Here is an 18,998-nt window from a genome sequence, read left to right on the forward strand (position 1 = left end):
TGCTGTTTCTCTTAAAAAAGGGGAAGGTTTGAGGCAACATTAGGGAGAACTTCTTCATACAGTGAGTAATGGGAGTGTGGAACAACCTTCCAGCTGAAGTGGTGAATGTGTGGTCGATTTTCACATTTAAGTAAAATTTTGAACACATGCATGGATGAGAGGAGAATGGATAGCTCTGGACTGGATGCAGCCCAGTGGGACTGAGCAGAATAATAGTTCAGCACAGACTAGAAGGGCTGAAGGGCCTGTTCTCTGTGTTGTAATATTCTATGATTCTATGGAAGACATTAGCAGTGTGCCGGATGTCCAAGCATATCAGGGAAAGGAAATGAGTGCAGATACTATTTTAAGAGAGAAGGTGTTCAGAAATCTGAATAGTCTAAGGGCAGATAGGTCTCTCGGACCAGATGGATTGTACCCAGTTTCTAAAAGACATGGGTGTAGACATTGGGAGGTATTGACAATGATCTTTCTGGAATCAACAGATTCTGATATGGTCCCAGAGGACTGGAAAATTACATATGTTACCCCACTAGCCAAAATGGGAGGCAGGCAACAGAAAGAAGGTTATAGACCAGTCAGCCTGACATCAGCGGTTGAGAAAATGTTGGAGTCGACAGTCAAGGATGAGGTTATGGAGGCACGTGGTGGGATAGGCCAAAGGATTGAAAATATAAGGGCATGGGAAGAGCATTGGCTGATTTGTAGGAAGCATTTGTGGGGATAATATTCTGGTTGGCTGCCAGTCGCTAGTGGTGTTGCTCAGGGGTCGGGGTTGGGGCCTCTTCTTTTGATCTTGTATTTCAATGATGGAATGAGTGGCTTTGTGGCCATATTTGCAGATTCTACAAAGGGAGGTGGAGGAGCAGGTAGTTCTGAGGAAACAGGGAGGCTGCAGAAGGACTTGGACAAATCAGGAGAAATATTATGTTGGAAAATACAATGCACTTTGGTTGATAAAAATAAATGGACAGATTATTTCTAAATGGAGAGAAAATGTAAAATTCCCAGATGCTAAGCAACCTGGGAGTCCTTGTGCAGGACAGCCTGAAGGTAAACTTGCATGTTGAGTCAGTGGTGAAGAAGGCAAATGCAATACTGGCATTGATTTCAAGAGGAATAGAATTTAAGAGCAGGGATGTGATGTTGAGGCTCTCTAAGGTCCTGGTGAGACCTCACTTGGAGTATCATGAGTAGTTTTGGATTCTTCGTATAAGGAAGGATGTGCTGACTTTGGAGAGGGTACAGATACTAGGATGGTTCCAGGAATGAATGGGTAATCATATGAGGAGTGTTTGACAGCTCTTGTCCTGTACTCATTGGAATTTCAGAGAATGAGGGGGTGGGATTATTTCAAATCAAAAGCATGGACAGAGTAGATGTAGAAAAGTTGTTTCCCATGGTAGGAGTGTCCAGGACAAGAGGGCACAACTTTCAGGATTGAAGGACATCTATTTAGTAAAGGAGGAATTACTTTAGCCAGAATTTGTGAACCTTTGGAATTTGTTGCCACAGGCAGCTGTGGAGGCCAGGTCATTGGGTATGTTTATGGCAGAGATTTATTGTTTCTTGATTAGCCAGGGCATCAAAGGTTATGGAGAGAAGGCTGTCAAGTGGGACTAGGTGGGAAAATAGATCAGCTCATGATTGAATGGGTGAACAGATTCGATTGGCTGAATAGCCTATTTCTGCTCTTATAACACCAAATAAGGCATTTTATAAGGTAGACTCTTGTAGAAAGTCATGAGGCATGGGATCCATATAAAGTTGGCTGTATGGATTTAGAATTCGCTTGCTTGTTGAAAGTAGTAGATGGAACATATTCTGCTTGAAGAGCTGTGACTAGTGGAGTTCTGCAGGGATCTGTTCTGGGACTCCCCTGCTTGTCATAATTTCTTATAAATAGTCTGGATAAAGATGTAGAGGTCAGTAAGTTTGTGGATTATATGAAGGTTGGAAGAGTTGGTGCATAGTGCTGAAGGTTGTTGTAGGTTACAACAGGGTTACAGGATGCAGAATTGGATGGAAAAGTGGCAGATGGAATTCAATCCAGATAAGTGTGAAGTGAAGTATTTTGTTAGGTTACTACACAGTTAATAGCAGAATTCTTAGTAGTATGGAAGAACATCGGGACCTTGGGGTCCAAATCCATAGATCTCTCAATGTTGCCCTGGAGGATGACAGGTTAGTTAAGAAAGGCTATAGTATGCTGGCCTTCATTGATCAGGGGACTGAGTTCAAGAGTCAAGAGGCAATGAAACTCTGGTAAGACCACACTCGGAACATTCGTTCAGTTCTGGTCACCTCATTACAGAAAGGATGTGGAATGTATGGAGATTTACCAGAATGTTCCCTGGATTGGAGAAGGTGTCTTGTGAGGCAGGGTTGACAAAGCTAGTGCTTTTCTCTTTGGAGTGAAAAAGAATGGGAGGTAACTTAACAGGGGTTGAGAAGATTATGAGAGGCAAGGGTAGGGTGGACAGACAACACTTTTTTTTGCAGAGTGAGTAGCAAACACTAGAGGGCGTTCACACGAAGCGAGGGGAGGAAAGTTTTAGGGGGGATGTTAGGGGTAAGGCTTTTACACGGAATACTGGAATGTGTTGCCAGAGGTGGCCTTGGAGGCTGTTGCAATAGGGACATTTAAAAGAATCTTAGACAGGCACATGGATGCAAGAAAAATAGAGGGTTATGAGGTCAGGAAAGTTTAGCTTTTTTCATTGGGTTTATATAGGTCAGCATCACACGGTGGGCTGAAAGGGCTGCTCTCTGCTGTAAGGTTCTATGTTTTATGTTCTCTGTTCTGTGTTATAACTGTCCTTCCCTGAGTGGTGAATTGGCAAAGGCTGCGTCAGTCAATATACTGACTATTATTTGTGCATATTTGGGAATTAAGGATGATGTGGAATAAGCTGTGCCCGTGGCCCGACCAGCTGCGATCTTATTGAGTGATGGAGAAGTTCAGCAGGCTGGATGGCCACCACCTCCTCCTGTTATTGATGCCTGTATGTTTTTGTTGTTCTGCAGAGGGTATAGAAGAGATTCAGCAAGATTTTGAAGGATTTCAGTTGCAGAAGAGATTGATTCGGCTGTGGTTGGTTCCTTTGTCGTGTCAGAGGCTAAAGGTGGGGGCAGGTTGATGACCTAAAACATGAAACAGTTAACATTACAGCACAGTATCTGATCATCTTATCGGCTCACCCCTCATCCTCCATCGCTCCAAGAAGAGTCCGCCCATTAACTCTGTATTCTGCCTTTAAATTTGACCAACTGAAATGAACTACTTCACAGTTTTGTGGGCTACGCTCTGTCTGCCACTTCTCAGCCCAGCCCTGATCTGGAACATGCTGCCAGAAGAAATGGTGAAGGCAGATGTTCACAGACAGTCCCTTGGTTGGCTTGGATCTTGGCAAGGATCTGCTGGGCCTGAGGGCCTGCTTCTCTGATGTATAACTCAATATTTCACCCCCACCAGATTGTCTCCCTCAGCTCCCTTACCAATAATAACAACAAAGTCTGATTCCTGAACGACATGTTTTTAATGGCGGCGCGCACGGTCGCAGCGGCTAGCAGCAAGCACTACCATAGCAGCAAGCACTTCCACAGCAGGCACAGCAGGTACACCGAACCCGATGAAGTAAACGGGAAAGTTAAAAAAAGCTATCGTTACCACGGCAGATAACCACAGTGGCGCTGACAGCAGCAGCAGCGGCGTAGCGGCAGACAGACCGGCCGGTGGGGTCTGCTGCCGAGGGCCGCCACGGTCGCAGGGAGTGGATTCCTCCCGAGGCGAGCCCCCTCTGCATCCGCGGAAGTTCAGGACCTTGAAAGCCATGCCCGAGTTGCGCGAAAGCCCGGTCCAGCCCGGCATCAGTCACCTCCACGTTTTTGGGTCCCACATCACAGAGCCCGTCATGAATACAACGGACCCGCCGCCCAGCTCCATGAGGCCGGACGCGGTGAGTCAATTGGCCTCAGCATCCGTGCCTGTGTTGCACGAGAGCCCGGCCCGGCCCGGTATCGGTCACCTCCACGTCTCCTTGAACTTCAACAGCAGCCAAGTGCTGCTAGGCATCGGACTTTCCGCTAGGATAGAGGCCACGGACGAGTTCCACCGCTCTCACAGCATTCCCACTGAGATAGCGAGACCAGCGGGAGCTCCTTGGATTGTTGACGGTGGTTGCAGCAGGCGGAGGCGGAGACGGAGGAGGGAGAGGAAGCAAAACCGGGGTTGCTGCTCAGGCCTGCTAGCTAGGCTGAGGAAGGCTCCCCACAGACCTCCGCTCCCTAGCATGCTTCTCAGCAACGTGTGATCCTTGGCAAGCAAAATGGACGAGCTGGAACTTCGGGTAGCTGATGACCGTTATGTTAAGAACTGTGGCATTATGGTGATTACCGAAACATGGCTTCATCCAAGAATACCGAGCGAGGCCATACAGCTACCTGGCCGCACCGTTCATCGTAGCGACCGGAGCAAAGAGGAGTCGGGTAAGAGCAGGGGAGGTGGTTTATGCGTCTATGTAAATAATGACTGGTGCAAGGATCCTAATCACGGCTGTCTACATACCACCAGAGGCAAATGCCGGCTCAGCCCTCTCACTTCTTTCGGACATAATCCACAAACAGCAGCAGGCTCATCCGGACGGTGCACACATAATTGCAGGCGACTTCAATCAAGCAAACCTGAAGTCTGTCCTGCCAAAGTTTTATCAACATGTTAAGTGCCCGACCAGGAAAGGAAACACATTAGACCATGTGTATACCAACATCAAGCATGCATACAGAGCCAAACAACTCCCTCACATAGGCCAGTCAGACCACCTCTCCCTGTTCCTTATCCCTGCTTACACCCCTCTGAGAAGAAGCTCAGCTCCTGTGAGAAAGACCATTACCACCTGGCCCGTTGATGCTCTCTCCCAGCTCCAGGACTGCTTCGAACTCACTGACTGGAGTATATTTGAACACCATGACTTGTCAGCGTATACAGAGTCTGTGTTGGAATACATCAGGTTCTGCATGGAGACTGTCACTGTCATCAAACACATCCAGGTGTTCCCAAACCAGAAACCCTGGATGACTAGGGAGGTTAAATCACTCCTCAGGAGCTGCAACACTGCCTTTAGATCCAGTGATAATAAATTGTATAGTGCTGCCAGAACTGAACTAAAGAAGGGCATCAGGAAAGCCAAGCTAGATTATAAGGAAGTACTGGAAGGCCATCTCACCGACAACAATCCCAGGCGAGTGTGGCAAGGGTTACAACAGCTGACCAACTTCAGGGGTCAGCCCAGCAAAATTGTGGACTCAAGCACTGCATTGGCGGAGGAGTTAAATACCTTATTTGCATGCTTTGAGTCCACCGCCCGGCAGCCTACAGCTGCACCCCCTCTAACCCAGTCCGCCCCTAGCTACGAGCCACTGACTGTGCAGCTATTTGAGGTGGAACGAACCCTCACCAGGGTAAACCCAAGAAAAGCGGCTGGTCCAGACGGCGTACCGGGGAAGGTACTTAGGGCCTGTGCAAATCAGCTGTCCCAGGTCTTCACCACAATCTTCAACCTTTCCTTGCCAAAAGCCATTATACCAGCTTGTCTGAAGGCCTCCACCATCATACCCATACCAAAGAAACCACAAATAACCGGCCTAAATGTCTACCGTCCAGTAGCACTCACACCTGTCATCACCAAGTGCCTGGAACGACTGGTCCTAGGCCACATCCAAGACTGTCTCCCTCCCTCCTTCAACCCACACCAGTTCGCTTACAAAGCGAACAGATCAACGGAAGACATCATATCCATCATCCTCCACACTGTGCTGAGCCATCTGGAACACAGGAACACCTATGCAAGGGTACTTTTCGTGGACTTCAGCTCAGCCTTTAACACCATCATCCCCGATATCCTAGTCAGCAAACTGTCTGCTCTGGGCCTTCATCCTCTCACCTGTTCATGGATCAAAGATTTCCTTACAGATAGACCACAGACAGTCAAACTTGGAACCCACCTATCTTCCACCCGCACATTGAGCACGGGCTCCCCACAAGGCTGTGTGCTGAGCCCTTTGCTCTTCACTCTTTACACCGCTGAATACAGACCTGTCCACGCCAGTAACACCGTGGCGAAGTTTGCAGATGACACCACGGTGGTGGGGTTGATCACAGGGGGAGATGAGTTTGCCTACAGGAATGAAATCCTGAATCTGACCGAGTGGTGCCGGGCTCATAACCTGATCCTAAACACCACAAAAACAAAAGAAATCATTCTGGACTTCAGGAAGCACAGGTCTGACCCGCTCCCCCTCTACATAGATGGTGACTGTGTGACGAGGGTCCACAGCTTCACCCTCCTGGGCATCAATATCTCAGTCGACCTCTCCTGGACTGTAAACACTTCAGCAGTCATCAAAAAGGCCCAGAGGCGCCTGTACTTCCTGAGAATGCTCAAAAAGAGCAAGGAGGGTCAGAAGCTGCTGATGACCTTCTACAGTTCCACCGTACAGAGCATCCTGCTGTACTGCAGCACAGTATGGTTCTCCCATTGCACTGAAGAAGAGCGGCAAAGACTTCAATGGGTGGTGAGGGCAGCAGAAAAGATCATTGGATGTCCCCTACCCTCCCTGAAGGATCTCAACTCCTCTCGTTGCCTCAGTAGAGCACAAGCAATAATAAAGGATCCGACCCACCCTGCCCTGCATCTGTTTGACCTACTACCCTCTGGCAGACGCTACAGGTCAATCAAGACAAGAACAAATAGACTCAGAAACAGCTTTTTCCCCCAGGCTGTCACTACACTGAACACACATACCCACAAATTCCCCTCTCTGTCCTCCACATCTATTATACATGCAGCCGACACCCCACCCCCTCCATTCACAAAAAGGACATATACAGCACTGTAAATTAAATTTTTTATTTAACTTCTGTGGTGCTGCCTGTGGTTGCGTCGCTGCATTGGTAACCTTGTTCTTTGGCTTGGCTTCGCGGACGAAGATTTATGGAGGGGGGTAAAAAGTCCACGTCAGCTGCAGGCTCGTTTGTGGCTGACAAGTCCGATGCGGGACAGGCAGACACGATTGCAGCGGTTGCAAGGGAAAATTGGTTGGTTGGGGTTGGGTGTTGGGTTTTTCCTCCTTTGCCTTTTGTCAGTGAGGTGGGCTCTGCGGTCTTCTTCAAAGGAGGTTGCTGCCCGCCAAACTGTGAGGCGCCAAGATGCACGGTTTGAGGCGTTATCAGCCCGCTGGCGGTGGTCAATGTGGCAGGCACCAAGAGATTTCTTTAGGCAGTCCTTGTACCTTTTCTTTGGTGCACCTCTGTCACGGTGGCCGGTGGAGAGCTCGCCATATAACTCGATCTTGGGAAGGCGATGGTCCTCCATTCTGGAGACGTGACCCATCCAGCGCAGCTGGATCTTCAGCAGCGTGGACTCGATGCTGTCGACCTCTGCCATCTCGAGTACTTCGACGTTAGGGGTGTAAGCGCTCCAATGGATGTTGAGGATGGAGCGGAGACAACGCTGGTGGAAGCGTTCTAGGAGCCGTAGGTGGTGCCGGTAGAGGACCCATGATTCGGAGCCGAACAGGAGTGTGGGTATGACAACGGCTCTGTATACGCTTATCTTTGTGAGGTTTTTCAGTTGGTTGTTTTTCCAGACTCTTTTGTGTAGTCTTCCAAAGGCACTATTTGCCTTGGCGAGTCTGTTGTCTATCTCATTGTCGATCCTTGCATCTGATGAAATGGTGCAGCCGAGATAGGTAAACTGGTTGACCGTTTTGAGTTTTGTGTGCCCGATGGAGATGTGGGGGGGCTGGTAGTCATGGTGGGGAGCTGGCTGATGGAGGACCTCAGTTTTCTTCAGGCTGACTTCCAGGCCAAACATTTTGGCAGTTTCCGCAAACCAGGACGTCAAGCGCTGAAGAGCTGGCTCTGAATGGGCAACTAAAGCGGCATCATCTGCAAAGAGTAGTTCTCAGACAAGTTTCTCTTGTGTCTTGGTGTGAGCTTGCAGGCGCCACAGATTGAAGAGACTGCCATCCGTGCGGTACCGGATGTAAACAGCGTCTTCATTGTTGGGGTCTTTCATGGCTTGGTTCAGCATCATGCTGAAGAAGATTGAAAAGAGGGTTGGTGCGAGAACACAGCCTTGCTTCACGCCATTGTTAATGGAGAAGGGTTCAGAGAGCTCATTGCTGTATCTGACCCGACCTTGTTGGTTTTCGTGCAGTTGGATAATCATGTTGAGGAACTTTGGGGGACATCCGATGCGCTCTAGTATTTGCCAAAGCCCTTTCCTGCTCACGTTGTTGAAGGCTTTGGTGAGGTCAACAAAGGTGATGTAGAGTCCTTTGTTTTGTTCTCTGCACTTTTCTTGGAGCTGTCTGAGGGCAAAGACCATGTCAGTGGTTCCTCTGTTTGCGCGAAAGCCGCACTGTGATTCTGGGAGAATATTCTCGGCGACACTAGGTATTATTCTATTTAGTAGAATCCTAGCGAAGATTTTGCCTGCAATGGAGAGCAACGTGATTCCCCTGTAGTTTGAGCAGTCTGATTTCTCGCCTTTGTTTTTGTACAGGGTGATGATGGTGGCATCACGAAGATCCTGAGGCAGTTTACCTTGTACTGCTGTCATAAATCTCATTGTATAACTTGAACAATGACAATAAAAAGCTATTTGTAATTTGTATTTAGGAATGACTCCATCTGTCCCACTGGAATTTCAGTCTACCTGCTGGAGTGAACCTGAAACCATTTTTCTTACACTTGGATCTAAAATGTAATCTAGTTGTGAGCATAACAGGGTGAAATTGTTTGCTGAAATAAGGCAATTTGACACTTCCAGCTCCACAATGTAATCAAAAAATAAACATTCGGTTGCTTAGAAATGTAATAAATCAGAGGGACTTTGAAACCACTCATGGGTTAATCATCAGTTGACATTTAAAATGCGAGGCAAACAAGCAAGTTTGTCCAGGCTGGAGCAACACACAGAATGTTGGAGGAACTAAATTGGTCAGGCAGCATCAGTGGAAAGCAGCAGACGGTGGACGTTTCGGGCTGAAACCCTTAATCGTGGATCCTTTAAACTATAGAAACAACAGGAGTGAAAGCAGATGCTGCCATGAATTGACAAACCTTCCACATAGCAGGCAACGAGAAGCTGGAGAGAAACTATTCATTCAATTTGTTGAGATTATAGTTTTCTTTTGACAAGATTTTCATTTGTCGATAGGGGGTTAAAATCCTTTCCTTTGGTCTTTTTTTCTTTTTTGTCATCCTGGTAACTATCACTATAGTTTGATTTTTGGAAATGGACTTCTATTTTTCATGTTTGGTAACCTTGTGTTCTCTACACAATGTGTGCTCATTATATAAAACTCAATAAAAAGAGTGAAAAAAAGCAAGAACTTCATAGTTCCATAATTTTACTTTGCCAATCAGTTGTTGAGTCATGAAACCCCACAACCTCGAGCTGACTCTTCAACCCAACCCAAGTTGGCAATCTGGGCTTGTTCCATTGGCCTGCATTTGGTCCATATTCTTGTAACCCCTTTCCTATCCGTGCATCAATCCAAAAATCTTTTGAATACTGCAACTGCTATCTCCAAAAGATCACGAAAGGTGCAGGCTGAGTGCGCGTAAATGGGATTGAATGTACACACAGGGTAGGAGATTCTAAGAGATTGAATCGGAATCAGACTGAGAATTTAGTGTCATGAACAAGTCACAAAATTCATTGTTTTGTGGCAACGTCGTATTTATATGAACCACCTTACAACGATAAATAAAAAAATAGGTGCATGAAAAGTCAATGTAAGGCAGTGTCTGTGGTTCAGTGATCATTCAGGGATCTGATGGCAGCGGGGAAGAAGCTGTCCTGGTGCTGCTGAGATTTCATCTTTAGGCTCCTGGACCTTTTCCTGATGGTTGCAGAGTGAAGAGGGTGTGGGCTAGGTGGTGGGGTTGGGTGGGGGGAGGTCTTTGAGGTTAGAGGCTGATTTCTTTGGACCCTGCCTGTCAATGAAGTAAGTCTGGTGCCTGGTGAGAGGGATAAGATTTTAAAGGGACCTGAGGGAGAATTTCTTCACATAGTGGCCTGGCGAATGTGTGGACAAAAGTGCTGGAGCCCAAATGGTAGAGGTGGGCAACATTGCAGCATTTGATGAGGTACATGGACAGGATACGGATCCCATGCAAGTAAATGGGACTAACTCCGTAATTCAAATGAGATTCAAGGTATGAGTAGAGGAGATGAAGTACATCAAGTCTCTCTGTATGCAGATGATCTTTTAGTCTATATTTCAGGTCCTGCTCATTCTATCCCTGTGATGGTCTCTTAACTATGGGATTTTGGGAGTTTTTCTGGATATAGATTTTCATAAAAGTGAATTATTCCCAATAAACTCACATGATCCTATTTATGATAATAGGCCATTTAAGGCTGTCTTTATTTAGGTGGTAAAACCATGAGGAAATTTAAAGATTTGTTGAAATTGAAACTTTCTCCTTTATTAAATTTGGTGAAACAATCTTTTACGAGATGGACCCCATTGACTTCATCTTTGGTTATTTGTATTGATCCTGTTAAGATGATAATATGACCTAATTTTTTGTATCTATTCAAAACTGCCCCAGTTTTTATTCCAAAATCTTATTTTGATAACATTGATTTTAAGATTTCATCGTATATTTGGAATGGTAAAGGGGACCAGGTTGAATAAGCTTCACTTGCAGAAACCTAAGAAGGATGGTGTTCTGGCCTGAATGAGTTTGAGATTTTACTCTTGGGCAATTAATATTCACTGTATGATTTTTGGATTTATTACTTTAATAAATTTGATCGTCCACTCTGGGTAGATTTGGAATTGAAATCTGTCCAGAATTATTCCTTAGCTTCTTTCTTAGGACCAGTGTGACCTTTCAGACTGTCCAAGATCAGTAAGCATATTTCCAATATTTCTTAAATATTCATATTTGGTTTAAATTTCAAAGGATTTTTTGGACAAAAAATGTTGCCTTGGCTAATTTTTTATACACCATCTAGACCAAACCTTCCTTATTTGGAAGATTAAAGGAATTAACTCTTTTGTGAATTTATTTCCTGATGGTGGTTTAATGTCTTTTGAACAACTTTCTTCCAAATATAATTTTCTGTGGGAGAAACATTTAAGATGTTCTTGTTGAGTTACTATTTCTGCAGGGAACCACATGCTGCCGGCTCCTAACAAGCAAGGGTAAGTGATGTCAACAGAGGTGGTTGCCATCCATACAGTGACAATCCAGAACCGAATGGACCCTGACTATGGACCTGTAAGATTATAGGTTAAGGCTACTGTTTCAACACCACTAATTGGATGAAGCACGAGCAAAAAGAGAGATATAGGGCTCATGAGAAATTGATACAAAATGCCTATCTCTTTTTGCAATGCTTTCTTTCTGTTTCTATACTTTCCAAGAATCCTCTTCAGTCTTAAATCATAGTCGTAACAGAGTGTGTTTTAGGGTGTTGCCCATACAGAATACTAAGAGCGTGCGGCTGTCAGTTATTAAATAAAAGGCCCTGGGTGATTCTGAGAGCACCCCCATGATGCTGCGAATGGTGAGAGGCACTGTTAGCCAGGAGCAATGGTGGGGAGAAAAGGTTTACCCCGCAAAAGAGCTGCTTTTTCCCGAAACATACAACCTCCCTCATGAGGATGAAGAAGAGGGGCAACAGCAAGGAGTGTTAATCCAGAAGATCAACAAGGAGGGACTGTGGGAGAAACACTTCAGATGTTCTTGTTGAATTACTATTCTGCAGGAAACCACATGCTGCCGGCTCCTAACAAATGGTCAATTTGTTAGCTAGCACTCCCCCCCCCCCACTTATCCTCCCCTAGTTGCTGACTCAATACATTATGTTGCACCTCGAGATAGATGAGACACAAAGTGGCCGCGAACTGATTGATGCTTGAAACATGTTGTAAAGCTCCTTTGTTCTCTGTAGGGGAATGTTTTCTTGTCACCTGTAGTTTGAATATAAATGAGTGTGCCTTTTCTCGTAGTTTAGAGGCTCTGAGTTCTGCTCAAGGAGACGAGCTTCTCCATCATATCATGCTTGCAAATAAAGGTTTTCCTTAGAAACTTCCCTCTATGTCCGAGATAACTTTTTTCCACAACATTTACCATGCACAAATTTTTTTAGATATCTACAGATAAGAAATTTCCTGACTATAGTCATGTCTAATTATCTAATATCACATCAAGCAGATTTACTTGACACTTTGTTCTGGTTAAACCCCTTTCAGAAGGATTTAATTGGTACTATTAAATTTGAGATCAGTCCCCAGGGATAAGATTTGAAAACTATGGGAATCGTAACTTCAAATAATATCATTTCCTGAAACATGGGGCAGAATTACTAGACTGGTTCATACTTCTTCACTCTGTGCACATCACTCTTTAATATATTTCATAGGGCTTATATGTCTAAAGATAAACTAGTTCACATCTTTCCTAATATGAGCTCTACTTGCAATTCTGAAGTGGCTTCATTGACTCTTATGCTTTAATCATGACCCGTGTGAGAAAAATGTTGGAAACCTTATCAATGATACTGGTTATTCAATTACAACCTAACCCCTTAATTGCCCTTTCTGGAATTACAGATGTAGGTTGTTTACCTATTTCTACAGATTGAGTTAAAGCTTTTTCTACCATATGAGCTAAAGAGCCATTTTATTTAAATGGAAAGACTGATTTCCCAACATTATTTCAATGGCTTTCTCATGTTGTCTTTCTTAAATCTAGAAAAAAAACAGTCGAACTTTAGATGCAATGACTAAATTTGAATAAACATGGAAACCATTTATTGATGACTTTCATGGTGTTATTCTATGAATTAACTCTTCCTTTCTAGACATAACATAACTCTTGCCATTTTTGTTATCTGTAGGTGTGGACCGGAGCAATGTTTTAAACTATTCAACAGATCCTCGGATTTTTTAGTAGATTAGTTGTTCTATTTAATATATAATGTTATACTTATTTCTTTATCAGTTTTCTTGGTAGGAGAATTATTTCTAATATGTCATATTTTCATTCTCTGGAATTTGTATCTGATACTTATACTATGTAGACGTGGACATCCCATTTTATTTGTGTTATTTCTATTCTCTTTATGCTATAAATATTATGAAATGTTAAAAAAAGAAAAAAATGGAAATAACTTGGGTATTTTTTCAGATGTACAACATGGTAACAGGACCTTTCAGCCTCGAGCCCACGCCATCCAATTACACCCAATTGTTCTGCAAACCCCGGCACATTTTGAAGGGTGGGAGGAACCCAGAGCTCCCAGAGGAAACCCATGCAGACATGAGGAGAACGTACAAACTCCTTACAGACAGCATGGGATTCAAACTCTGGTCCGGGTTGCTGGCGCTGTAACAGTTGTACTAACATCGCCAGCATGGATATGTTGGGCCAAAGGGCCTGTTTCTGAGCTGTATCACTCTAATGCTCTAGGGAATGCTAACATCGACATGTGGGTAGAAGGCTTTGTCTCAGTATTGCACTGAGACTATGAGACTATATTACGTGAGTTGGTGTTAAGATAATGATTTTGTACTTTTCAGAAAATAGAACTAGAACTTAAATTGCAACACGGAGTTAAACAAGAAATTCTGCAGATGCTGGGATAGAATGTAATACATGCACATGATGGAGAAATTCATCAGGTCACCCAGCATCCACAGAAGTTAGGGGTAACCAACCTCCAAGCTGGTGTGCAGTTTAATGGTGAAAGAAATTACAGGTGAGAGAGAAAAAGGTGCAGCGTTTCAGGGAGGAGTAGAACTCATGGGATGTAATCCCTGAGACGGAATTCCCAGAGGCCAGCTTCAGTCAACTTTTGGTTGACTCCTCATGGAGGGCTCAGAAGTGGAGAGGGTCAGGAACTTCAAATTCCTGGGTGTCAACATCTCTGAGGCTCTGTCCCGAAGCCTCCCTGTTGATGCAATCACAAAGAAGGCTCACCAGTGGCTATTCATTATGAGGTGTCTGAGTCACCAAAGACTCTTGAAAACTTCTACAGGTGTACCACGGAGAGCATTCTGGCTGGTTGCATCACTGCCTGGAATGGAGACGCCAACTATCAGGACAAGAATAAGCTCCAGAAGATTGTTAACTCGGCCTGTGACATCATAGGCACCAGACTTCATTCCATCGAGGACATCGACATGGGGCAGTGTCTTAAGAATGCGGCCTCTATCCTCAAGGACCTCCACCATCCAGGCCATGTTCTCTTCACTCTGCTGCCATCAGGGAAAAGGTACTGGAGGCTAAAAATGAAAGCTCAACAGCAGAAGGACAGCTTCCTCCCCACTGCCATCAGATTCCTGAATAATCAATGAACCAAAGTCACTGCCGTACTTTGACTTTTCTTGCACTATTTTTATTTATTGTTGGAAGGTGGTTTACATGAATGTTTGCCCTGTGATGCTTCTGTAAAACAATGAATTTTGTGACTTGTTCATGACAATAAATTCTGATTCTGATCTGTATTATTTAATAATTTTAATATGATGAAAGACCGTTGAATTTCAGAAATGCTTTGGAGAAGTGGCAGCTTTAATATGTGTCAGAGTCACGTCCCCAGCATGGTCTGTCAGCCAAGCCAGACAGGGCATTCAATGGACCACCGCTTTCTCAGTGCAGCACCAAGACATCGGTCAGCAGCTGAGAGCAGTCATTGAAGTGAGGCACAGTGAGGGAAGCCATTAACGATCAGTCCCCATGGTTGAAATTTTTAATTTAAATTAAATTTAGATATGCAGCTCAATAACAGACCCTTTCAGGCCACAAGCTTGTACTGCCCACCCACATCCAATTGACATGGGGAAAACGTACAAATGCAGTGCAGGATTCGAACCTCGGTCCTGATTGCTGTAACAGCGTTGTGCTAACCGCTAACACTAACCAAAGGGTAGCAGAATGTGGCAATTACACTCAAAATTGCATTGGTTAAAGATGGAAAGTGACACGAGAATCACACATTGTGAGATGCAAAACAAATTGGTACATCTATAGAGTTTAATTATGCAGAATTAGTGATAGATATTTATTTTCAGCCAAGATAATAAATATAAAGGATTCAAAGGAGAAATAGTCACTAAAATGAAAAGAAAAAGCAATAGTCAATATAAATTTTTAGATTTGCAATAATTCTTGTGGTTCGCTGTGATGATTGATTGATTCTACTTGGGCTTTCGAAGTTGTTTCACGTTCATTTTCTGATGTTGCCCTTTTCTCGGCTTTAATTGACTCACTTGAAAGTGATTTTCTCGCTTTCCCTTCCATTTACTCTTGTTGGATTCATTGGCTCTGTTAAACCTTGCTCTGTCTGCCTCCCCTGAACGAATCAAGTTGCGATTCGCTGCAGACTCACTGGCTGTGGATGGACTGCGTTTTGCTCGAAAGGCTTCATTTGTCCTCGACCTAACAGTGGAGTTAATGTGATCTACACAGTTGTTTGGCACACAGTGGCATGTGTCAACATAGATGTACGCATAGTTCATTTTAGTTCCGTCAGGGCACAGCAGGACAGCTTGTTTCCAGTGGTTTGTTGCCTCCTTACAACAAGAACACGTGTGCTGCATTGACCTTGCTTCTGAAGAATACCTGTTCATTATCAGACATAAAATAAGCAAATTAACCTGGTTAAATACACGGGACAGAAATCTAATTTGGGGTGACAGGCACCAAGTGAAATAATATTACTTACATTGAGTAAGTACTGCAGATTCCTTCACATTCAGTCATTTCCACTTTTTCTATTGATTTACAGCCTTTGTAAGTAATCTGAACCATTGTTTTCTTCTTCTTGCAAATCTCCTTTTCCTGACCTGTAATGAACAGAACATTTCAGTACAGTCCAGGACTTTCAGCCATGACGTTGCACAGTCCTTCTCCACAATAATCCAATCTTTCCTTCCCTCACCCTCTATATTTCTGGCATCGTGTGCTCATCGAAATATCCATACTGCACCAGACTCCACCACAACTCCCCTCAATGCATCACCCACCACTCTCTGAGTATAAAAAAACCTGAATTCCGATGTCTCCCCTAAACTTTCCTAGTATTTTCTATTGTCGCCCCAGGAAAAGGCGCTGGCTGTCCACCAATGTGAGCCCCTCAAAATCTTATAAACCTCTCTTCAGTCACCCTCTCCATCCTTCATCACTCCAAAGAGAAAAGCCCAAGCTCTGGCAACCATGTTTCATAAGACTCGTTCTCCAATTCAGCCATGCAGCCAATCATCAGAACTACAGAATATGGCAGCACAGAAAACAGATCCTCTCTGGCCCTTCTAGTCTGTTGATTCTGCCTAGTCCCATCGACTTCCACCCAGCGCATATAAGGGAGAACATAATGTAAGTCCCGGAGGAATGAGAATTTACAGCCTCAGATGTTGGATGAAGTTTCAGGATGTGCAATATCATGGCTAAACATTTAGGGTAAAGGTAAACGCACTATTATTGTCATTTAAGACTACATTTAGGGTAAAGGTAAAGGTAAACGTTCTTTTATTTTCACGTAAGACTACATTTAGAATGTAATATACATGAAATTCTTTACCTTTCGTTCACTGTAAGGCAGACGGAAAGTCGCCACTTTGTCCAGCGGCCCTCACCGAAACCTACAGTTCCTGGTGTTCCCAGGGGGTCTCCCCTCCAAGTACTGACTAGTTCTTTTCCTGCTTAGCTCCCGAGATCAGACAATCTCAGGCATATTCAGGCTGTTAGCAACAAAGGTCTGATGAAGAATCATTGGATAAACTATTTGATAGAGGTTTACAAGATTATGAGAGGTATAGAGAGAGTGGATGCGAGGAGGCTTTTTCCACAGACTGGGGGAGATAAATAGGAGAGGTCATATTTTTAAGCTGAAGGGGGAAAGGTTTAGGGGGAACATTAGGGGAAAGTTCTTCACTCAGAGAGTGGTGGGAGTGTGGAATGAGCTAAATGCGGGATCGATCTTGAGTTTTAAAAATAGATTGGATAGATATAGGGAGGGGAGAGGTCTGGAGGTTATGGAGTGGGAACAGGTCAGTGGGACTAGTGAAATAATGATTGACAGATTAGAGGGGCCAAATGACCTGTTTTCTGTGCTGTAGCTTTCTATGATTCTATTGTCCTGTTCTAAACCCAATGCCTCAATTGCTCCATCTGTAAATGCTCTCTCACCTGCCGAGTATTTCCAACAATTCTGCTTTTATGTAATAGTCAGCTCCAATGTCCTTAACACAGGTTTACAACTTTCTTCCCCATCACCTTAGTTCCTGTCTCTTCTACCCTCTATCCTGTATCCGCCTCTTACCTCTTCCACATTGGCCTGTGTTCCTTTCCTACTCTCCTCCCACCCTCATCTCTTTCTTCAGGCAGCTGCCCAAATTTCAGCTCTCTCTCGAAGGGCTCAGGCCCGAAACATCACCTTCCTTTTGCTTTCATTGGATGCTGCATGACCTGCTGAGTTTCTTCAGCAATTTTGTCTACTGCACAGGTTTATATTCAGTACTTTGTTGAATTCTGTACACAGCTCCGTTGTGAACACGAACCCGCAGCTGCCCATGGACTCTACATTTCACACTGCCTTGGGAAAGTCCCTCAATTCACTGCCTTTGGTGGGAAGATCATGCACCACCAGATTGAAGGATGGTTTCTTTCCCATAGACTTCTGAATCAGTTTCTCACCAGTAAAGTAACACTGCGTCTATACTACCTGCCCCCTCTGATTAACTCTTGTGGTGCCATCTCTCGATTAATCAACAGAACTGTTTACAAAACCAACTTTCTCACTATCCCTTTGTGCATGTGACAATGAGCTTGAACTGAAATAATTTCTAATTCAATCATCGTAAAAAAACAGATCTATAAATAGAGTACAAGTCAAGTCCAATTGCACAAGTATAACCCGATGAAACAGCATTCTCCGGTCCTTGGTACAAAACATGCAGACACACACCCAGACATAGCACACATACAGACAAACAATATGTATGAGGACAAGTATTGTTACATGTAAATGAATAAATATTGTTTTGTGAATATGAGAGTCTCAGATGGTCAGTGTGAGCAGTTCCTTTGGTTGTTCATCGTTCTTACTGTAGCAAATTCTTTTCTACTTTGTTCCAGGAAATACCGTGAATTCAATACTTACAAGTCTTGCAGCAACCATCTTCAGTTGTGGAGATTGTGCCCTGTAGCATCAAACAAAGGTTACAATTAATCGTCTGTTTCTTGCAAGAGAAGAAGTGAAGGACATGCTGACACAGCATTTTAACATTATTCAAATGAACAGTTTTCATTATATGGCTGATATGCATTCACTTTCATATACCTATGAAATTTGTTTTGCATTATTTTACCCGACAAGTTAACTCCATTCAACAAATTAATAAATGTTTAGGTCTGAAAGTGGGGTCATCTTCAAAAACACCCTTGAGTTAATACCAATGACATATTAGTAAAATCCTGGACACTTGACACTGTAAAGGGATCAGGTGCATCGAGGATTGTTATGAACAAGGCCAATTTAAGACATTTGAAAAGCTAAAAAATAGATATGATTTTTTTCAGATAGAACTTTCTTCTGCTATCTTTAATTAAGATCATTTTTAAGAGCTAGTTTAGGACCAGCCATGACCCTGCTAATATGCAGAGACATGGAGGCTCTTTGTCGAAAGGGGATCACAAGTACATTTATATCTAAGATGCACTTCCAACATCTAAGATCTAATGTCTAAGATGGAAATCTCTTTTGCTTCTCTCTCTCTGACTGTAAGAGGAGCTTATGCAATTCCTGCTGGTGGCGAATCTGTCCATCTTGCAGCAGGCAAAAATAAATTTCATGTAATATGACATTGTTTTATTACTGCAATAAATGGAATCTTGAATATTTTCTGTTGCAGAACTATTGCCCGAAACCAGGCTTGCACAGATCGAGGGAAAGGAGGGAGATGGACTT

The 18,998-nt window shown here is 44.0% G+C and overlaps 1 protein-coding gene across 1 annotated transcript in view; it reads right to left on the reverse strand.

Moving 5' to 3' along the window:
• Positions 1–15,046: 15,046 nt before the first annotated feature.
• Positions 15,047–18,998, reverse strand: part of LOC138755183 (mucin-5B-like) — a 143,584-nt gene continuing 139,632 nt past the window's right edge. Inside the window, exons 55-57 of the mRNA XM_069920689.1 lie at positions 18,192–18,231; positions 15,756–15,876; positions 15,047–15,652 (exon numbers count right to left, since the gene is read on the reverse strand). Of these exons, the coding sequence (XP_069776790.1) occupies positions 15,229–15,652; positions 15,756–15,876; positions 18,192–18,231 (585 nt within the window). The 3' untranslated portion in view covers positions 15,047–15,228. The remainder of the gene's footprint in view (positions 15,653–15,755; positions 15,877–18,191; positions 18,232–18,998) is intronic.

This window comes from Narcine bancroftii, chromosome 1 (genome assembly GCF_036971445.1).
Source record: "Narcine bancroftii isolate sNarBan1 chromosome 1, sNarBan1.hap1, whole genome shotgun sequence".
NCBI lineage: Eukaryota > Metazoa > Chordata > Chondrichthyes > Torpediniformes > Narcinidae > Narcine > Narcine bancroftii.